The 23817-nt window shown below is 37.3% G+C and overlaps 1 protein-coding gene across 1 annotated transcript; it reads right to left on the bottom strand.

Annotated features, from left to right (window-relative positions):
- Positions 1 to 297: 297 nt before the first annotated feature.
- Positions 298 to 12719, bottom strand: LOC585921 (proteasome activator complex subunit 3). The gene is made up of 9 exons (XM_030990131.1): positions 12589 to 12719; positions 9742 to 9774; positions 8978 to 9040; positions 8382 to 8498; positions 6912 to 6951; positions 6393 to 6574; positions 5578 to 5700; positions 4255 to 4341; positions 298 to 3278 (listed from the first exon to the last, which is right to left on the bottom strand). Exons 1-9 carry the CDS (start codon positions 12610 to 12612, stop codon positions 3198 to 3200), a joined length of 750 nt encoding a protein of 249 aa, XP_030845991.1. The 5' UTR covers positions 12613 to 12719; the 3' UTR covers positions 298 to 3197.
- Between the last annotated feature and the right edge of the window lie 11098 nt (positions 12720 to 23817).

The raw sequence follows: 23817 nt of genomic DNA on the forward strand, positions 1-23817 counted from the left end.
TTGTAATATGAGGTAATTAATTCTACCGAATCTAAAGTTGGCAATTTGTTAAAGTCTCCAATATGATGTATATATATATATATATACAGTGCTTTTTTTCTTAAGCACCTTCTCCCATGCCTTGGAATCCCTTTAAAGACACTGTCGACTCTGAAATAGTTAAAAAATAAATAATAGTAACTGGGTCTTGGTGCTCTCTACCCATTGCAAATTCCCATGAAGTGAAAAAAAGGCATAAAAACAATGAAAATGTATACTTTCAACATCAATAAAACAAACGACCATATACAGGCAAGATAAGGCTTACAGTCATTTTATTATTTAAATAATTTTTACTTCTAATCTACACATGGAAGCAAACAGCAGCTCACCCCTCCCCCCCCCTCAAAAAAAAAGGAAATAGAGGGACTTAACAGGCATACATAGGGGAAGGTATATTGAACAGTATTTCGAAAGAATTGGTTGAACATATAATTGAATGTACCTGTATTCTTCCATTTATTAACTAAACAAAAATATATCTACTTTCAAAAGCCTGAGAAAGAAATGATGAAAGTTGATCAAATGAGAAGAAAAAAAGACAGACTAGAGAGGGAGAAAAAGTTTTAGAAAAAGGAGAACAGAGTGAAAGAGTTAAAGAGCTACGTGGAGAGTAAAGATAAAACGACATTGGCAAACAAGCAATAGGATCAGATAAGGATGATTATTTTAAAAAAGTTCATAAAATACAAATGAAATGGCACAAATCAACCAACCTAGAGTAACACAATTCATGTAACAGCAAAACAGGTGTGTGGGCGTTTAGCTAGATTTCCCTTCTTTTCATGGGTGTACATCATAACATTATGTAATGCATTTCAAGCTTAATGAATTTGGATTAAAAATTGAAGAAGTTAAAAGCCTGCAGAGCCACAGTACAATACCTTGTCCCACATGTGCATATCTGTGTAAGAACTTTTCAGAGTACTTGACGTGCAGCAAGTTCTATTAACTTTGATTGACATTTGCAAGACTATCTACAAACAGCTGCATTACAAATTGTCCATTATGAGCTAAATGAGTATTAAAGATAAAGGTGAGTTCTGGCCATGCGATTGCATTGTGAAAGAAAAGGTGTGGAATGGATCAGAAAAAGTTGATCATGTAGCATGTAAGTATTGGTGAGCACTGCAAGGTTCTGGAATCTGGAGTCATCAAAATGATAAGAAACTTGGCCCAGTCTTAGTAAAGTAACAAGCACTGTACACAGAAAGATGTATATGGGACTACACAATGGTGTCGGGGCTAGTACTACCTTGATTTCCTTATCTTTCTATGCTCATTACTCAGCCAGTAAACATTTTCTTTCAAAATTGTTTGGCACATGTCATTTATTTGTAATCTTGAACATTCAGTGTAAGTTTCGTTTGATTTTTGTGAGAACTAACTTTCTTTTTTTTACCAGAACTCAAGGTTATCTTTAACTTCTTTACTTTCACACCAGAGTTAACGCCCTTCTGGCTCTGAACAGACGATATGAGGATATACTTATTGGCTCCATGATGACCAACGATTCTGAGCAACATTTATTTAGAAATATTATTTTTACTTCAATGACTGTAGATAATCTTTACCAGTACAATTGGATAGTTGATCTCGGAACTTTGTATCCAATTAAAAAAAATGAAATTGGTCCGAGTAAATTGCGCCTTGAGCAATTGATTTCATTCAAGTGGATTTAGGTTTCACATCCTCAAATATGTAAAATTCATTACTTTGATGTCATTTTAAAAGATACACTCGTAGTTCTGATATCAATTCCAATATTAAGAAAGATATTTCCAGTTAATTTACATGTATAAATCATAACATAAATTAAAAGAGCGGATCCGTGTAATGTTGCAGTACAACATGCATGTATGTCTTCAATCCATCTGCTTCATACCAAAAATGACAAATTCTTGATTTGACCATTGACTAATGATTTTGTCTGGTAATACTTTCATAAGTCCAATAAAAGGATTTTCATTTTTGCATGAATTAAGGAAATGGATAAAAGGCATATGTCATTCCAGACACATTGCATGGTATACTATAGCCCCCGAGCACTATAAAAATAACCCATAAAATATTAATTTGAATACGCAGTGAGTTGACAACCCAGAACGCAATTTACCTGTATTAAAATAACATCTAAAAAACCATCAATGAGCCACACAACATGTATTTTTAATGTGAGAGACACATCAAATTTTAGCGAGGACTAAAACTATTTAAAATGGTGTGGCATATATATATATATCATGCTTGAGTGATCGTCAGTTTTTTGTCTCTGCCGTGACTTTGGTCAATTCATATCACTATACTGCCCTCAGGCCACTATGGCATGCACAGCATACTTAAGACCAAGGGCCCCAAACCAAGACCATGGGGAAAGGGGGGGGGGGAGGGTAGAGGGGGAGGTCATTGGTTAAATCCATTTAGAATAATGTCTCAGAGTCATTGAATATTATAAAACACCGAAAGCGCTGAGACTGTTCTCATGATCTAATACCTCGGAAAGCTTTAAGTCTTTGCAGGTAATGATGGGGTGATCCTCAGTACATGAATTCTTTGTAAAAACAATGGGACAGGTCTTGACTATAAAATCAATGGTGGATCTTAAACTGACACAAGGACTGATTCAAAAAACTGAATCTATTTTGGTAATAATGATGTGGAAGATATACCAAAGATGAGCCTCGGGAAGCTGTCTATCTGCGACCTGTTTCACAAAGTCTTTTTACAATGACAAATTACAAAAATCAGTGACAAATCTGCTGATTACCAATCAGAAGCTAGGATTTCAGTAGCTTATAACAAAATCTGTCATTTGTCACTGACGACAAGTTTTGTGAAACGCCCCCCCTGTTCTTGTTGTGATGGTGTGGTCATCAGAACTACATCGCCAGTTGGTGCTAGGAGGGGCATCCTTGGGAAGCAAGTCAATCTGTGCTGGTAAGATGCAATTTCTGTCTCAACTATACTGCTTGTGAACAGTATACCAACGCAGCGCTCCTTTGTGAAGCTTTTCTTTTGGTACTAATCTTGGTAATGAAGCTGATTCTTGGTTTAAACTAGAGACTGGTCTTGACTAGGTCCCAGGTGGATGCCATACATAGGAAGGGCCTTGGGCCTTGGGAAGCTTTTAATCTGTGTTGGTAATGATGGTATGGTCCTCAGTACATTGATTCCGTGTTGTTCCCTCTGGGTTTCTTGATCTTGTCTTTGTTCTTTGTGATGACATCATGAAGGGAAAGCTAAAAGGAGACATGAGGGTAACTTCATTATTTATTTTTTTCTAAAGAGGGGGGGGGGGGGGGGGGGGTAACATGGAACAATACAAGGGAATAAAGAACTATGTGAATGTCCACAGCCATCCAACAATAAGAAAGAAATAAAAGCGCTGTATAAACAAAATGTGATTCTGGGACAACTTACACATTGACTACCATCCTATGACAGTTAACTCCCTAGACAAGCTTACCCCTAAAAGATTATCAAGCTATTAGTCAATTTTGTTGTCATGCCTTAATTCTCGCTACCCCAAATAGCGATTCTGCCGAGATCGGGGAAAATCCTGAAAACGCGCATTGCATTATGGGATAGCTTTTCGACATTACAGCTTCCTGTGCAGGCGCGCGATAGCGCAAACGTAAAACGCCGTCGCCACACAACGTGTATGCACCGAATATGTCGTCTGCTCGGTCTTGTTTTTTTTTTTGCAAATATTTCAACGTTTATTTGAACATTTCATTCGTTGTTTTTTGCGTCTTTTGACATCAGTGACGATGGTTTTCTTTTGTGAGGCTGCACAGTGCTGGGCTCATGATTCCAAGCGTAAGAACCCTGAAAAATGGGGGTGGATGAAGGCCATGACTTGGGATGGGACTCTATACCGGAAGTTGTAGTGACGACCCGAGAGAGTGAAAATTACCTCGTCTCGCGAATTTCGAGATTTTCGTACATATTTAGGGTAGCGAGAATTCACTTTTTTATTTAAATCTATCCCCTATCCCTCCACCCCCTCCCTAGTGTTTATAATCTAAACAAATCCATTTTCGTTTAGAAAAGCCTGGATCAATTGGATCATCAAGTAATATTTAAAAAAAAAACAACGGCCAAATTCATGATATATCCCACATGTAAATGTATACGTGGGTACAACTGACAACGCATCCATCGACACATGAAGTACTTCTTATGAGTAAATTAAACAAGCAGAAATTTACTCACGTATGTATTTCTCAACTCCAGGCATGTTAGGCGAAGATTGATGAACTCCTTCTCGTCTATTTCTATTATACTTCTCCTGTAGTCATCCTAAATAAAGAACCAACAAAAAAACATGCACCAAGATTGAGTATTTCAAATGATTGTTACATTTGTGTGTAAAGGTGTTTAGTCATTCGCCTGTTTACGTGAATAAAGTCTCTGAATGATTTAAGTCACCACCAGGTTTATTGGAATTTTGAAACAAAATCTTTATCTTATGGAAGGTATTGTTATTATTATCATTAGTGATTGCAACCAAGAGATAATTTTCCCTTACATCGCTCTTATTGATGGATAGCACAAAATACTGCAACGGTAATGGACTCACATTCTCCAGCGATTTGTGAACTTTCTACTCAGTCATGTATAATGTGTAATTCAGAGCATTATGTAAAATGCCACTTAAAAGGAGATAGGGCAATTCCACGGTAACGGAAGGACACTCAGACAAGATTTTTGAACTTCAGGTTCATACTAAAAGAAATGTTTTATTAGTATGTATTAAACTATTGGGAACAAAATGTGTTTCAGTCAAGTGGAAAGCTTCATCAACTTCACAAAGTTTGGATAAACACTAATTAACTGGAAAAACCATGTCCATTTTTATGTCCTTCCGTTACCGAGATAATTAATATGCACATTCTTAAACTACTTAACTATAATGACAATTTTTTTGGGGAGAATTAAAGGCACTTATATAGGTATTATATCTGTACTGTTTCACATCTTATACTAATAAAACAGTTCTTTTAGTATGAACCTGAAGTTCAAAAATCTTGTCCGAGTGTCCTTCCGTTACCGTGGAATTACCCGATTGAAGAAGTAAGCACTGGCAGACCTGCCAACCTCTGGAGTTCAAAAACTGTATTCTTTAATCCCAAAAGTTTTGTTTTACTGACAAAAATTGTATTAAAAAAACAAACATGGATCAATGCCTATTACGGTTCCTACATACAGGAAGACATTTTTTTAGGGATCATTGGTTGAATATGCATGATTTCGTCATGACTGGTGTGTTCAATGAACCAATGAAAATCCCCAAATTGACGATGTGAGAAGCTCATAGAATACTTAACAGGATAGAATGGGCATTTGACACACACACACACACACAAAATAATTATTATTACAAAAAAAAAAAAAAAAATTGTTTTTGTTTTTTGTTTGAAAATCATATTTTAATGAGGAATATCGTACTGTCGTAGTTACTTAAATGATTAAATTGTACTGGTTGGCAGCTCTGCACCAGTCATAACAAATGGACAAGCTCGATCGTCAACTTACCACGTGAGGGTACTTGGCGACCTTGCTGATTAGCTTCCCCCTTGTGATGTAATACCGTGATATCTGGTCTAGGTAGGCAGCAGCCTCACTCTCCACCTGCCGTAGCTCACTTAATGTGTCTTCCTGTTATTTAGAGTTAGAAATCGAGGGGTCAGTGATACAAAGACGTAACTCCATTTTGAGAAAAAGTGGTTCATGTGTCGCTTAACACTTGGGCCCTAAGGAGTTAAGTCTATGTTTCACAAGCCATTGACTTCAATGGGGTGTTGGGTGGAGTTAGGTCTTTTTGTTTCCAGGAAAGCCCACATTTTTCTAAACATTATGATATCAAATACTCATCATTGAGTTGAAATTGATTTTCATTTTCAGCAAACAATATCACCCACCCATTGTATGCCCCCTAAAATTGAAAATAGTGATAGGTACCCATAGATTGGTGTGGGAAATTAACTTGGAATGTTCCTGCTAACGCCATTTTTCCAAATGCAGGATAAATGTATGCTATGACAAAGGTAATGGTGTACTATTAACCCTATTTTTTTTTTTTTGCAGAATGGGGGAGGGGGGATGAGATGGTGGTGGGGTAGAATAACGGATAGCTGCAAAATTCTGCACACAGCTAAAGAATTATGCAAAGAACCAACACTTTTCCTAACCCTAATCCTTAACCTACGTGAAACCCATTTAGCAATCTAAGCCCTGTTTCTTTGATGAATTAGAGCCCCCTCCCACCCCCCCCCCCCCCCCCTGAGCATTCACCTCTGGTGCAGATGTCGGAGCTCCAGGTTCTGAGAGCTATATCGTGGTTTGCCTACCTGGACGGAGACACCAAAGTTGTTGCCGTCTTCGATCCTTGGAATCTGTAACTGGATCCACATCTTCAGTGTGTTACAGTTCTCAATGAGGCAACATATCTTGGGTTTGAGAATGTCTATGAGCTCACATAATTCCTTGTTGCATGGAACCGTCCCTCCAGGCAGTGAAAACACCTTGCAACCTGTAGGAGCAAAGGTCAAAGGTCAGAGGTGAAAATTTGAATGAGGTTGAGAAACAATTCTCAATGAGGCAATATATCTTTGGTTTGAGCTCACGTAACTGGTTGTTGAATGGTACCAATCCCAAAGGGAGAAAATAAAACACCTTGTAATTTGTAAGAAAGATCAAAAGTCATTAAAACAAGTTGGCCGTTAAAGTATTCAAGAGGTATCTACCTCTCAACTACGGTAGTTACCAGTGTGTCTGATTTGACATTATTTTGATACTTCCATACAAGTTTCCATCAATGAAATCTAATTTTCTATCTTGTATAAAAAGATTTGATAGATTTTTTTTACCTGTCACGTCATTGCCCGAGTCATGCTTCCTTTTCTTTGCCTGTAAATATAAAAGAGAATGCAAGATAACTTGCTTGAATGTCAAGTGAAATGTATACAATACTATGGTAATTGCAATTTTTTGAAAATTTGCTTATTTATGGTAATTTATGCAATTTATTAAGGTCATAAAATTTTCATATATTAAACATTCGTTTTCACTACATACTTTTTAGACCATTTGGAATAATAATACATCAACAAAATTTGAAAGAGCCAGGTTATTCCTTATGATATATATAATATTGTTTTGATAATTTCTTGTGTATTTTTTAATTTTTTTATGATAATGATTTTCAAAAAAATTGTTTAAAATGATGTGCAAGGTACAATCTTCAGAGCAAGTTCTTTATTCCGTTAACATTTTTTTGTACGGGGGGGGGGGGGGGGGGGGGGGCTTATTTAATAGGGTTAAAGGTTAATATACTACAATAGTTGGATCGAATTGTGGTAGTCGAGAGGTAGAAATATCAACTATCAAACAAACAACCATCAGTCAAAACACAGAAAATGTACAGGGGGGCGGTCAAATCAGAGCTGTCACGTCCTGATGTATAGTGTTGGGATGGGTTTAATCTGATATGGCTTTAACTAGGCCGAAATAACAGTCTATTTCGATCGTTCAGGGATAAATTATGTTCCCCTGAGAAGAAAAAAAAATGAGAAAATTGAAAAAATTGAAAAGGATTGGGTTTCTATGCCTCAGATTCTACAAAAATCCTTTATTTAGCTCATGCTGCAATCATAATCATAAACCTTTAGGTCAGGAACCCCATGACTTTTACAAGCTTATTGCTTGTCTGATTATCAAGATATTTATGATTGGAAATCAAAATCAAATTTGGCATTTTCCAAACGGTTTTCATAACACTACAGTCTATTGGGGAAAATGAGAATGGTAAAACCGGTCGCTCAAAGATTTTCATTTTTTTTGAGGCACTTCATGATCATTACGAAGCGCAATTTGTTTAGGGCTTCAATATTTCACCATATCAGACACTGATAAGACGTAGGGCCATGCATCTCAGATTTGTTAAACAACACCATTAAAGGCATCGTTTAACAATGTTAAATCTAAGATGCACGGCCCTACGTGTTATCAGTGTCTGTGATATGGTGTAATATTGAAGCCCTAAAAAAATTGTGCTTCAAAAAGAGCAAGAAGTGCCTCAAAAAAGGAAAAATCTTTGAGTGACCAGTTTTACCATACTCGTTTTATCCAATAGACTGTAGTGTAATGAAAACCGTTAGGAAAACGTAAAATTTGGTTTCGATTTCCAAACATAAATATCTTGATAATCAGATCGACTTGTAAAAGTCATGGGGTTCCTTACTGACCTAAAGGTTTATAATTATCATTGCTGTATGAGCTAAATCAAGGATTTTGTTTCAGAATCTGAGACAAAGTTACCGGATACCATTATCACTTACATGTGCCTTGAGCCCATCATCCACTCCATCGGAATTGTTGAGAATGACGGGAGCAGGAACTGGAATGTTGATGTTGCATACAACCTCTGACATACGACTTAGCTTGAACAAATCACTCTGCAAAGAATTATTAAATTGTATGTATCTATACTAAATATCACATACTTCATAATTTGAATACTATTACATTTTATGTGAATTTTTTTTTAAAGAAACAAAATGTCATATTGGCCAGTTGACAGAGGGGGTTTAAGTACACACAAGCAATGAAAGTTTACTAGTAATATAGATAGAAAGCAAGAGAAAGAGCATGATATAGAAAGAGAGAGAGAGAGAGAAAAAGAGACAGAGACAGAGAGAGACAGACAGAGAGAGAGAGAGAGATTTTTAGCCAATCATTCACACCTCAGGAAACAGTTTCACATCCTTCATCATTAATCATCCAAAATAAAATCATGTCATCTCCTTTAATAAAGGAGAGAGAGAGAGAGAGAGAGAGATGGGTAAAAATAAAAGTCAAAGCCAAAGGATATTCATTTTATAGAATGAAGTAATTTATGAATTTAAAAAAAATAGTGAATAAAATAAACCCTTACCTCTACTAATTCCCCTAACTCTCCAATCTTCTGTGGGAACAAAACTTTCACCAGGTTCTCTGACTGTTTAGAGAGAGAGAGAGAGAAAGATTTTTTTTTCTTTTAGAAACATTGCATATAAAATAATGTTTAAGTTTGTCACATTAATTCCATCACATGACGATAATGCACTAAAACAGACTTGCATGTTTGCAATATTACTTGGTGAAAGGTTGTTTTTAAAACAACCTTTCAAACAGACACTAACATTTCAATCATTGAAATGTTTGAATATCTCAAATCTAAGACTTTCAAAGACCTTAAAAATGAAAGGAATTAATACAAAAGATGATATGCAAAGTATGATAATGTAGTCCTAATTTTTAAGGTGCTAATTTGTCACACTAATTTCATAGAATATTTGAACATCTTTCACAAATGATAATCAAAGAAATGCTCCACAAATAAATTCATTTACTCTGAGTACTATCCAACATTGAAACATGAACATTAACAAAACCATCAATAAAACAATTAAAAAGAATAAATCTCTGTTAAAATGAAATTGAAGCAAATACTGAGCTCTAGAAAATTATTACTTCATTTCAAAAGTATTTGAAAAGTATCACATTAAAAAGTTTTTATTTCTTGCGATAATTTCACATATTTTTTCATATTATTATCATTATTAGAGTTCATTCTCAAACATTATTCTCAGTCAAAGTTGCATTGATTAACTAAGCACTGGATCTGCGATGTACATGTATTTCAATTCAGACTCTTACCATTTGATGTAATTTGTCCTTGCATGCGGTTACCTGAATAGAGGGATAAAAATTAAACAAAATGCAATAAATTATGTCACATTAAATTGCAGATATAGGAATAGACTGAAAGCATGGATGCCAGTCAGTTTTACTCACTGGGCCTGAAAAGAAGCCAGAACATATTAAAGCCCCATATGTGCTGTACAATATAAAGCCTGAAAAAGCCTGAAATGGGAAGTTGTGAAAGCTTCAGTCTCTGATATGGACTGTAGTTAGATATGTACACATTTTTACTCCCCTGAAGTGTTGTTACCAAAACCCCCACCCCCCCCCCCAACTCAGTTTTATGGTACCCGTATGCATGTTCCCTGAACTTCCCTCCCTTTGAAAGAACCTCTTTATCTCTGGTGTGTAAAGTCAATACGGGCCGGATTTTGTTGCATGAAAAGTACCCCTTTACCAGAGACTTTAAGAACACGAATGCGGTCCCTTCGACCCCGTTTTTTTTTTTTTTTTTTTTTTGGGGGGGGGGGGGGGGGGTGGGGGGGGGACGGGCCAATACCATATTATTCATTTGAGAACAAAAGTGAATCAGAGAGTCCATGATGAAATGATGTTGTCACATATTGTGGATGCCCATTCGCCCTTGTATTTTCTTTTTTTAATTTTGGTTTTCTAAAACTTTTAGAAAACCAAAATTTAACACTTTGGAGACGACGGGCTTCTACAGAAGCCGAGCGACTTGTTAAGTCTGTAATGACGGGCTTCTACAGAAGCCGAGATGTATCCCTAATTTATTGACAAAGTTTTCCAGCTTATTATTAGATATTATGTGCCAAAGTTCTTTGAAGTATTATTTAGATATACATTCATCTCATCTATTAAAAAAATAATAAAGTTACGTGGGAAAAAATAGAGAAAAAGGTGATATCATTTCAACTTTACCCTAAGTTAGTGTTCGGATCGAAATAACCGTACAGACGGTACAGCTGGAGACGGACGCGTACGTGCGCGTCCGTTCTACATTCTTGCCGTGATTCAAGGCTTTGGATTATTGGTTTTGTTGGTGAAGATGATTACATGGCGATTTTCCATCGGTGATTGGATGATTTTCGCTGGTCAATATGAGAGGGCGTTTTTTCCCACATTTCGATAGATGAATTGTAGTTATTCATATAATAATAATAATAATAATAATACAATATTTATATAGCGCAAAATAAGCATAAGTTTCTCTTTGCGCTGTACAAGCATATATATAATCACATAAAATGAATTAACACAGAGAAATATACAAATCTTATACTACTAAAATGACTAACTTAACATAGTAAATAACATAATAAAGAGATAGCTAACATGGTCAAGAACAAAGAACGTAAGTTAGGATAGTCTAATTAATTAAGGCCAAAGAGGTGCGTTTTTAGTGAAGATTTGAATGTTGTAGAAGTGGGTGCCTGTCGTATGAATTCGGGGAGATTGTTCCAAAGGTTTGGTCCAGCAACTGCAAATGATCTGCCCCCATAATAATATTATTAGGCCTATAGTAGTCCTATTCATAAAGACCTATTCCTTTTAAATTAAATTTGCGATTCGCCGTGTTTCACTTGGCTACAAATAACCGACCTTACTCTAAACTGTGTAAGTATAAAAGTATGCTTTGATAAAAGGAGTTGATAATTCTTCTCCCCTATGATTACCAGTGCCTTTTCATTTCATCAACATGACCAATTTAGCGAATCATGCCTATGGACCTCTTCTTTTATGAAACGCTTATCTCAGCTCATCTCAGGACCCTACACTTAGAGGAACAAACGAATGTACAGAAGTATCTACTCTGGAAGATTACTGTTTTGAAAGAAGAGGATGTAGGATAATTGGCCGAGCTTTAGCAGAAGACAATCATTGTCATTGACAATAGGGGAATGAATGGAGGTGCTTGCGCATTTTGTATTGTGAGTGTATTGAAAAGGAAAGACGTGAAGCTTCAGCAAAATAAGACGGCAATTTCCCTCAAAAATAACAGACCTTATTTTTCGTATTGAAGAACAAAACTTATATTTTTAGAAAGAAAAAAGTCTGATCTTTCATTTTTAGTTTACATTTACTAAAAAATCACGAAAACGACTGAATGAGGTGCAATGGTAGACTAGGCGAAAGTAGAAAGCACCGCCAAATTTTCCATTACTGGCGATGTAACCGAAATCGCTCCGTCACAGGGGAAACAATCGCTGTGCGCCGGGCTCGCTCTCAAAGGGTTAAAGTTAGGTCTAGACCTACATGTAGATCTAGATCTAGACCTAAATCAAATAATTTTGTGACAAAATGGACCTATTTTTTACACATGTAACAGTAAACCTAATGTACGGACAATGTCAATTTGCAATGATAGTGCGACTGTTGAATTCCTTAAGTGACCCTTCCTTCGGCCTACATTCCTTGTTTTATATTTATTGTTTCTCTTTCTTTTTTTTGTCAAGGACAAGGACAACGCAACATTATTAAATAAATCATGACTTGGCACTTGTTAACTGGTTAAGTTGTTTCCTGAATCCTGATCCTGAAAAGACACTATTAAGACACTATCGATAAAGCTACTTCAGTGAAAAATTCAGACTATTGCTAGCTGTGCATCCAAAAGACAAGACAAAGTCAAACTCAAACTTTAAAAGACAAAGCAAACTTGGCAAAGCTGGAAAGGTAAGCGATATCAACATGCCACTCCAGTCAATCACAGACCAACACAAAAATGACAATATGGGACTGTATAAAAAAAAAACAAGCAACGTTATCGACTAGTTCTTACACATTTTCTATGAACCTATTTCACTAAAACATCAAAAAAATCGAAACGATTCAATTTACCTCTCTTGGATCGTCATTGGCCATGATATTTCTTTATTTGATTGTCCAATATTTGACAGAAAGTATTATTAATTGATTTCGTTTCGATCAGTTGTACATGTGCCGCGCATGCGTAGTTGGTTATCGTTTCGAAACGAGATAAAAGTTGTGTATACACCACTGATCTCTACGGAAAGAGATCAGTGGTATACATGCATGGGTGGGGTTGCCCAGCTGTTGGTTGGGGTTGGGAGAGGGGTGGGGGCGGGGGGGGGGGGGATCAAATCAGAGCTATCAGGTCCGGATGTATCGTGTTGGGATGGGTACTTGATACTTGATGAGGTAATCCCTGAAACAGCTTTTCCAAGCTATACTGGGATGGGATGTGTTGTGACAACAGGTGAAGGTGCAGACAACAAAAAAGTGTACAATTTCTTTATACAGTAAAATAGTGACGTGCAAGTAAAAAAAAATCATGCTGTTATATGGTTTACAGCATTCTGGAACCTACTACAGGAGGTTCCAACCCTCTGATGACAGGGAGGGCGGTCATCTGGAAAGCAGCAACTGTTGGGGCAGTAACTGCAGTGGCTGGTAGTTGATTCCAGATGCGAAGGTGCGGGGGTATACTGTTTATACAATTTGACAGATTCAAAGAACTAATTTGAGTGCCCCTTCACTCTGAAAACTGTTATGTTAAATCACCTTGTAATTGGGCCGAGGAGTGACCACTTTATCAAATTGGTCGATTAAGACTTTGAACATGATAGATCCAACACTATAACTGTTAAATATGTGTATTTACATAACTCGAGACGGCTCAGTTTAATAAGCCTTTTTCATCAGAGTTCATTTTTGTCCGAAGTTGCATTCCTTCTGTCAAAACTATTTTGAACAATACTGTTATTGAGAAATCTCAGTTTTATGCAGTAGTAACTTTTAATTACAAATACTGCTCGTTAATACAAAATCAAGTTTTGCTTTTATTTCCATTTACTAGTGTTGATTGCAATTGGAAGTTAATGAAATATTGTCAACTTACGTTTGACATTGATGTTGTAAATCGCTGTATATAATTATGATCTATTTCAAAAGATAGGCCTAACGTATGGTGGCCCTGAAGGGACATCGCGAATAGACTAAATCGTGAAAAATATGCGATAAAATTCACGATATCGTCAATTTTATCGCATATTTTCACGAAGAAATTCACGAAATTGACGATATCGTGAACTTTATCGTGAACTTTTCACGATGAAATTGACGATATCGTGAATTTTATCGTGAAAAGTTCACGATATAAAGTTCACGATATCGTCAATTTTATCGTGTACTCTATCGTGTACTCTCCTGACGGGCGCTTCGTAAACAAAACCAGCCCTAGTTGGGGGAGACAGAGAGAAGGAAAAAAGGGAAAGGGAAAGAGAAGATAAAAGGAAAGAAAGAATAATAAGAAGAAAAGAGGGAAACGGGGGGGGGGGCGAAGGGCTCTTGCCTCCTCCTCACTCCCCCCCCTCCTCCTACCCGCCCAAAAATAAATCAGAGAGAGAGAGAGAAAGGAAAGGGAAAGGGAAAGAGAAGATAAAAGGAAAGACAGAAGAGGAAGAAGAAGAAAAGAGGAAAACGGGGGAAGGGCGAAGGACTCTTGCCCCCCTCCCCCCCCCCCCCGCCAAAAATGAATCAGAGAGAGAGAGAGAAGGGAAAGGGAAAGGGAAAGAGAAGATAAAAGGAAAGAAAGAAGAGGAAGAAGAAGAAAAGAGGGAAACGGGGGCAAAGGGCTTTTGCCTCGTCCCCCCGCCCCCGCCAAATAAATAAGAGAGAGAGAGAGAGAAGGAAAGGGAAAGAGAAGAAAGAAAGAGAAAAACGAAAAAGAGGGAGAATAGGAAAGAAAGGAAAAGAAAGAAAAGAAAGGAGGCAAGAGCCCTTTGCCCCTGTTTCCCTCTTTTCTTATTCTTTTTCCTCTTCTTTCTTTCCTTTTATATTTTCTTTCCCTCTCCCTTCTCTTTCCCTTTATGGTGGGAGGGGGGAGGGGGAGGTAAGAGCCTTTCGCCCTTCCCCCGTTTCCCTCTTTCCGTCTTCTTCTTCTTTCTTTCCTTTTATATTTTCTTTCCCTTTCCCTTTCCCTTCTCTCTATCTCTCTCTCTCTCTCTCTCCTATTTATTTGTTGGCGCGGGAGGGGGGAGGAGGCAAGAGCCCCTCTTTTCTTCTTATTCTTCTTCCTTTCCTTTTTTATTCTCTTTCCCTTTCCCTTCTCTCTCTCTCTCTCTTATTTATTTTTTGGGCGGGGGGATGCAAGAGCCCTTCGCCCCCGTTTTCCTCTTTTCTTCTTCTTCTTCCTCTTCTTTCTTTCCTTTTATCTTCTCTTTCCCTTTCCCTTTCCCTTCTCTCTCTATCTCTTATTTATTTTTTTGGCGGGGGGTGGGGAGGGAGGAGGCAAGAGCCCTTCGCCCTTCCCCCGTTTCCCTCTTTCCTTCTTATTCCTCTTCTTTCTTTCCTTTTATATTTTCTTTCCCTTTCCCTTCTCTCTCTTATTTATTTTTGGGGGGGGGGGGGGGGGAGGAGGCAAGAGCCCTTCGCCCTTCCCCTGTTTCCCTCTTATTCCTCTTCTTTCTTTCCCTTTCCCTTCTCTCTCTCTCTCTCTCTCTCTCTTATTTATTTTTTTGGCGGGGGGGGGGGGGGGGGGGGGGGGGAGGTAAGAGCCTTTCGCCCTTCCCCCGTTTCCCTCTTTCCTTCTTCCTCTTCTTTCTTTCCTTTTATATTTTTCTTTCCCTTTCCCTATCCCTTCTCTCTCTCCTTATTTATTTTTTGGCGGTGGGGGGGAGTGAGGAGGAGGCAAGAGCCCTTCGCCCCCCCCCCCCGTTTCCCTCTTTTCTTCTTCTTATTCTTTCTTTCTTTTATCTTCTCTTTCCCTTTCCCTTTTTTCCTTCTCTCTGTCTCCCCCAGTTAGGGCTGGTTTTGTTTACGAAGCGCCCGTCAGGAGAGTACACGATAGAGTACACGATAAAATTGACGATATCGTGAACTTTATATCGTGAACTTTTCACGATAAAATTCACGATATCGTCAATTTCATCGTGAAAAGTTCACGATAAAGTTCACGATATCGTCAATTTCGTGAATTTCTTCGTGAAAAATATGCGATAAAATTGGCGATATCGTGAATTTTATCGCATATTTTTCACGATTTAGTCTATTCGCGATGTCCCTTCAGGGCCACCATACTAACGTGTAACCAATTCAAACATAGTTTCATCTCGCACTTGATTATTTTTAATGCGTTTTGAAAAGTATAAATGTTCGCATTGAAGAAGGAAAAAAAAGAAGACATGGAATTGGTTTTCGTATTTAAGAAGGCAGTGTTCAAATGTCATTTTAAGCAATTGAGTCAATGACGGCGAATAGTAAAAATTGTCTTTATCATTGCGTTTTCGTGATGTTTGTTTGACAACTGTTCCTTTGTACTTCGATTGTAATTTGATTTGTAATAGTTCTCCGCCATATGGGCTTTTTGTTCATTTATTTCTACATGTTTTAAAAATTTACCCTGTTGAAAAAGGAAATAAAGTTATGAACTTAGATATAGATATCAATAAGTCTTGAGGGGTGCTTGTTTGCGTGGGCGTTCGTGTTCGAGTGAGTGTGTGTATCTGTTTTTAAGAATTATGTTCTTCAAGTAGACATATGAGAGCTGCCGTCATGATTGATATCATTTAAGTTAATAACATTGCAATAAATTGTTAAATGTCAGCCTAATAACCCTCATATATTGAATGAAGAAACTTAATGTCAATTAATCAATGGAAACTATTGAATTAGTTAAACACGTGGATACAAATATTGTGCCGTCTATAACAGAAATGAATCGGTTGTATGCGATCTACGATCACGAGATAGAAATTGATGCAATATAGCGTCTGACACGTATATTCAATTCAGATATTCAGAAAGTCTGCCAAACACTTCAAACTAGAGTAATTTTGATAAAAAGTCAAATATACTTGCTGAGAACATTTCAATTTCAATGAATATTTGATTTATTTACCTAGTACGTAATAAGTACGTACGATGATAGCCGAGATGTCACTCAGATCAGTTTTTTTGTCCAGTTATATCGAGACATATTATAGTTGAAGTAGAATTTTATTTTTGTCCTAAACAGAAGGAGAGAGAATGAAGAGAGAGAGGAGAAGAGATATTTAGAGAGAGAGAGAGACTGGGAGAAGAAGGTGACACGTGAGAGAGTGGATGAAGCCATAAGATGCCTCATGAGTAGTCCTTTGGAATTCCTGGACAGTCAGCTGGCACTGTATTTGCTGGCAGATTGTTGAATTCAGAGATAGAAGCAGGCGCGTACACAGGGGTACTTTGGTAATTTTCTGTGTGTAAACCCCCCCCCCCATAACCCCCCTAACCCCCCCCCCCCCCCTTTGGATTTTCTTTTATTTTATTTTTTTAATTTATTTTTTATTAAAAAAAAAATTATAAAAAAAAAAAAATTATTCCCATGGCTGACCTAAAAGGGTGACCTTACCCCCCCCCAGGGAGCAAAATGTCAAATTTACAAATTTCGAGACCCCCCCCCCCCCCAAAAAAAAAATAAAAAAATAAATAAAAATAAAAATAAAAAATAAAAAATAAAAAATAAAAAGTGACCTCTTACCTCTTAAAATTCGCTTAACATTCTATTCCATAGAGGGCACACGTAGCTATAAGTATAACAGTGGAGATTTAAAAGGTGCTGTATTTCAAAGCCAAAAATACTTTCTGTGTTGGTTTTGATATTCATTGTACATTAAACTAGTCTTTTACCATATTAAAGTGTTTTTATTGACTTCGTTCGTTTAAATGCTTGACCTTCCATGATTTTTTTTATTTTTTTATGGAAAAATATGTATTTTAAAAAAAATATTACAAAAATAAAAAAAAAATAAAAAAAATCCGCCCGCCCGCCCCTACTCCAGAAAAGAAATCGAGGACAACCAAATGATTTCTTTTTTTGGTCTTAGGGAGTACAGTGCTAATTAGGTAAATACTGATGAGGTTACCTATGAGTTAAATGATACCAAGGTACCCGTATTACGTTTTTGTTTGGCAGCTTGTCTTTTGTCAAAATTAACTTTGATGGGCAATCTAAAACTATGATGTTGATCTGTTTCTGATTGGTATAGTTTACGGGTGATCTGACATAATTATGCTCCGGCTTCATTTTGTCGAGGGCATGGTGTTAGGGCTAGGGTTGCAAGTTACTTTTCTGCTATATCAAGAGTTGAAATTAATGGTATTAAAATAATGAATGTTTATGAGTTAAATAATGCGAATATTTTCATGAGTTGAAAGATTAACGATCTATTAAACTCGGCTGATGTCCGTTGAAAAGAACGGTAATATTTCAACTCATGAAAATATTCGCACTATTGAACGAATGAAAACATTCAATATTTGTTCGATAAAACATCAACAAATTTATATCCAAAAAATATCCCCCCAAATTATATCAACAAAATATATATCCAAAAAAATAAAACCAAACATACGGGTCGCAAATAACCCCAAAAGCCCACTAAATAGTATAAAAATGCACGGCGAATATAACCCAAAATGCACGCTCAATGACGTAGTCGTTCAGTAGATTATTTATTCAAAATCATGTGACCAACAATCCTCCGATCAAATGGAAAGTATCTATAAAAGAGAAATTATATTCGCTGGTCCAGAGTCCGATTTGTTACATGTTCAAATACAGATTTGCATGTTTATTAATGTTGGTTATATTTACTGTATTTACTAGTAGTAGACATAAGATATAATTGAAATTATGATGATCTTAATCTTGGTCCTCTTTAACTATAATATTTTTTTCATTTCAAATATAGGCAAACAAATGCATATACCTACTGGTTGGTCTCGAATAAAGGAAGAGTTTTAGATAATAATATTATGATAATTGCTGAAGGTTTTTTAGGCATTTTACTTTGTTAACTGCATTTTATTTCTCTATTATACATTTATTGTGTTCCTTCATAGCTGGGTCTTTCAATCAAGGGAATCACAAATGGTGGCATTATTGGTGTATTCTTTCTTGGCATATTCATGCATCGATGCAACTCAAAGATAAGAAACTGTTTCCAGTGCTTTTATTTCTTTCAGAAGGTTAGTAAAATTCACATTCCGTCCTGAATGTATTCTTTAACAAAATAGGTAAATTGCATAAACATTACAGTAATAGCAAGGTAGCGGTAGGGAGAACGTTTTTAATAAGAATCGATTTTTTTGTTTTTCTATTTCATTTCCAAACATTAAAAAAAAACAATATGACATGTTAACATATGCAGAGCATAGTTGATTATCAGTTTAAACAAACTTACAATAATTCCATAATTTTATTAAACGAATTCGTTTTCACTGGCTGCCTGTCGTAGCAACATACTCCGTTTGGTTGACAATCAGTCATGCAGGAAGTCTTACGTCTTCTTTGTCGATAGGCAGACAGCCGTATTCGTTTAATAAAATTATGGAAATGTAAGCATTACTTTAAACAAACGAAAGTTTGTTATTCCTGGCTCATTTTTTCCTGATTGAGGTGTCATATGAAAGGACAAAAAATGAACTTTCTGGAAAATGATTTTCCACTTTGAAATTTAGATACCGTTCGCCAAAAGACTTGTTGGTACCTGTTCTTCAAATTGTTTTTAATCACTCATGTGTGAAATATGCATCATATGAGTTGCATCAAATGAAAGATGAGGATCTAAGCTTTACGGATAATAATTATGTGTCATTAAGGATAAACTTGAGTTCTGGTAATGCGATTGCATTGTGAAAGAAAAGGTGTGGAATGGATCAGAAAAGTTGATCATATAGCATGTAAGTAATGGTGTGTAATGCAAGGTTTTGGAGTCATCAAAATCATCATAATTTGACATAGTCTTGGTAAAGTAACAATCACTTACACAGAAAGGTGTATATGGGACAACACACATTGTGTCGGGGCTAGTACTTTCCTGATTTCCTTATCTTTCTATGCTCATTACTCAACCAGTATACATTTTCTTCCAAATTGTTTGGCACATGACATTTATTTGTAATCTTGAACATTCAGTGTAAGTTTCGTTAGATACTGTGAGAATTAATTTCTTTTTTTACCAGAACTCAAGTTTATCTTTAAGTTATGATAAAACATAGATAATTCTCGGTTTCGTTTTTTATGGGACGCACTGTATAAGAAGGTTCCATTCCTAAATTTGAATCATTATTGTTATTATTATGAACACCATCATTATTATCATAATTGTTGTTATGATAATGTCGTAACCAATGGTCGTAACCTTCCCTCTCCTATTTAAAGGGAGCCATCGCAGGCTTGGTGACAAGCGTCCTCTTTGTCGGCTGGATAAAAATCAGCTCCATGATGTACCGGGTGGCGAATTTTTTTTCCGTACTCGAGAGAGCAAAAATCCCATGTGCGCATGCGCGTGGACTTATGATTTCTCTGCTACTTCTCATACGAAATGTACATGTATTCGCATGTACTGTGCACGATTCGCGTTCTACGAGTAAACGATGGCATAGTAGTCTTCAAACACAGACTCTGATTTGCCAGTTTGACAAATCAATATGCGTATGTGTCGCGATGTGCTTATTCAAGTCTGTGTAGTTGTATGATTCAGACCCAGTAGTGCATATGGAAATACATTGCAACTTGTATAGAATGGTATAGTAGTCTGCAAGCACAGACGCTAATCTGACAGTTTGACAACATACTAGTAGTGTGCTGAGAAGTACTTTATTCAAGTCGCCAACTTGTATAGAATGGTATAGTAGTCTGCAAGCACAGACGCTAATCTGACAGTTTGACAACATACTAGTAGTGTGCTGAGAAGTACTTTATTCAAGTCTGCGTAGATGTATGATTCAGACCCTACTGGTGCGTGCGTTAGAAATGCATCTCAATGTGTAGAGTGTAGTATAGTAGTCTGCAAGGACATAATAATATATTGTGTATTGATGAGTAGTGATTTTATGCAAGTTTGTGTAGTTTAATGATTCCAGACCCCATGGTAGGCCTATGTATTGTGCCACTGCTCTCTCACACTCTTTCTCTCTCTCTCTCTCTCTCTCTCTCTCTCCATATCTCTCTCTCTTTCTCTCTCTCTCTCTCTCTCTCTAGCCCTCCCTCCAGTATGCTCGCACTCTCTGTATTACTTTTATTTATAATCATGGTCTGCTGAGAGCCAGAAGGATGTTAACTCTTAACACAACGAATGCCCTTCTGGCTCTGAACAAAAAACCCACACACCATGAGGTCATATTAGCGTCTGTGCTTGCAGACTACTATGCCACTCTGCAAGTTGAGATGCCTTTCCAATACACGCACCAGTAGGGTTCTGAATCATAAAACTACACATATTTGAATATAAAGCACTACTCAAGACACTATGTTGTCAAACTGTCGATTAGCGTCTGTGCTTGCAGACTACTATACCATGCTTTCAATTTGGGATGCATTTCTGTAAGCACTAAAATGTCTGAATCATACAACTACTCAGACTTGAATACTAGTAGTACTATGCTACGCACGATATATGCGTAATTGTTTTGTCAAACTGGCAAATCAGAGTCTGTTGTTGAAGACTACTATGCCATCGTTTACTCGTAGAACGCGAATCGTGCACAGTAGATGCGAATACAATTACATTTCGTATGGGAAAGTAGCAGAGAAAATCACAAGTCCACGCGCATGCGCACATGGGGTATTTGCCCTCTCGAGTACGGAAAAAAAAATTCGCTACCGGGTGAAGCTTTCTTCACACACCTAATCGGAGATGAAGGTAGCCCATCCAATGTGTAAAAATTGCCAATTTGATAAGTGTAAGAATCGCATTGTGTACAACCGCTATACTACACACACGCAATATATTCTTTGTGTATTGTATCCATCAGGCATGATCAGGCAACGATGGCTGGCTACCAATTAAAATAGGCATGGTGGTCGGATATAATGAGAGTAGATGATGGAGGGGGGGGGGGGGTGGGGGGGGTTGGGTAAAGCGCAGAACTTAAGGGCAAATCAAAGAATTATACTACGACCTCACCTCATTTATGTTAGAAATAAAAACGTTATTATCTTCTTTCGAATTGCAATATAATCCCCGCACCATAATATAAGCATGTCATGCATATATATATATATGCCTTTTTCTCTGCGAAAGGGGGCATATTGAGTCTTTAAATACCAAATCACATAAACTATTCACCATTATGTCACCCTCATGTACATATTTTTTATGGATATAATTTTTCACGATCTCAACTTTTCACCACCCTAGAGTCATGTACATTGTCAATTATGTGGAATATTAACTCTTCACCACCCTACGCTAACTTTCACCACCCTTCCGTCATGTACATTGTCTATGGATAAGCTGGAATATTAACTCTTCCACCCCCTACGCTATCGTTTCACCACCCTAGCGTCATGTACATTATCTATGGATAAGCTGGAATATAACTCTTCACCACCCTACGCTAACTTTTCACCACCCTACCGTCATGTGCATTGTCTATGGATAAGCTGGATGGATATTAACTCTTCACCACCCTACGCTAACTTTTCACCACCCTAGCGTCATGTACATTGTCTATGGATAAAGTGGAATATTAACTCTTCACCACCCTACGCTATCGTTTCACACCCTACCAATCATGTACATTGTCTATGGATAAATGGTAATATTAACTCTTCACCACCTACGCTAACTTTTCACCACCCTTCCGTCATGTACATTGTCTATGGATAAGCTGGAATATTAACTCTTCACCACCCTACGCTATCGTTTCACCACCCTAGCGTCATGTACATTATCTATGGATAAGCTGGAATATAACTCTTCACCACCCTACGCTAACTTTTTCACCACCCTACCGTCATGTGCATTGTCTATGGATAAGCTGGAATATTAACTCTTCACCACTACTACGCTAACTTTTCACCACCCTAGCGTCAAGTACATTGTCTATGGATAAAGTGGAATATTAACTCTTCACCACCCTACGCTATCGTTTCACCACCCTACCATCATGTACATTGTCTATGGAATAAATGGTAATATTAACTCTTCACCACCCTACGCTAACTTTCACCACCCTTCCGTCATGTACATTGTCTATGGATAAGCTGGAATATTAACTCTTCACCACCCTACGCTATCGTTTCACCACCCTAGCGTCATGTACATTATCTATGGATAAGCTGGAATATAACTCTTCACCACCCTACGCTAACTTTTCACCACCCTACCGTCATGTGCATTGTCTATGGATAAGCTGGAATATTAACTCTTCACCACCCTACGCTAACTTTTCACCACCCTAGCGTCATGTACATTGTCTATGGATAAAGTGGAATATTAACTCTTCACCACCCTACGCTATCGTTTCACCACCCTACCATCATGTACATTGTCTATGGATAAATGGTAATATTAACTCTTCACCACCCTACGCTAACTTTTCACCACCCTTCCGTCATGTACATTGTCTATGGATAAGCTGGAATATTAACTCTTCACCACCCTACGCTATCGTTTCACCACCTAGCGTCATGTAAATTATCTATGGATAAGCTGGAATATAACTCTTCACCACCCTACGCTAACTTTTCACACCCTACCGTCATGTGCATTGTCTAGGATAAGCTGGAATATTAACTCTTCACCACCCTACGCTAAACTTTTCACCACCCTAGCGTCATGTACATTGTCTATGGATAAAGTGGAATATTAACTCTTCACCACCCTACGCTATCGTTTCACCACCCTACCTACCATCATGTACATTGTCTATGGATAATGGTAATATTAACTCTTCCACACCCTACGCTAACTTTTCACCACCCTTCCGTCATGTACATTGTCTATGGATAAGCTGGAATATTAACTCTTCACCACCCTACGCTATCGTTTCACACCCTAGCGTCATGTACATTATCTATGGATAAGCTGGAATATAACTCTTCACCACCCTACGCTAACTTTTCACCACCCTACCGTCATGTGCATTGTCTATGGATAAGCTGGAATATTAACTCTCACCACCCTACGCTAACTTTTCACCACCCTTCCGTCATGTACATTGTCTATGGATAAGCTGGAATATTAACTCTTCACCACCCTACGCTAACTTTTCACCACCCTACCGTCATGTGCATTGTCTATGGATAAGCTGGAATATTAACTCTTCACCACCCTACGC

Source organism: Strongylocentrotus purpuratus, unplaced genomic scaffold, assembly GCF_000002235.5.
Source record: "Strongylocentrotus purpuratus isolate Spur 01 unplaced genomic scaffold, Spur_5.0 spur5_scaffold_19, whole genome shotgun sequence".
Taxonomy (NCBI): Eukaryota; Metazoa; Echinodermata; class Echinoidea; order Camarodonta; family Strongylocentrotidae; genus Strongylocentrotus; species Strongylocentrotus purpuratus.

Excerpts from the sequence above, each read along its gene's own strand:
- LOC585921 (XM_030990131.1), bottom strand. The coding sequence starts at position 12,612 with ATGGCCAATGACGATCCAAGAGAG. Across the intron at positions 6,952-8,381 it reads ATGATGGGCTCAAGGCACAT|GCAAAGAAAAGGAAGCATGA; the intron begins GTAAGTGATAAT and ends TTATATTTACAG. Across the intron at positions 4,342-5,577 it reads TCGCCAAGTACCCTCACGTG|GATGACTACAGGAGAAGTAT; the intron begins GTAAGTTGACGA and ends TTCTTTATTTAG.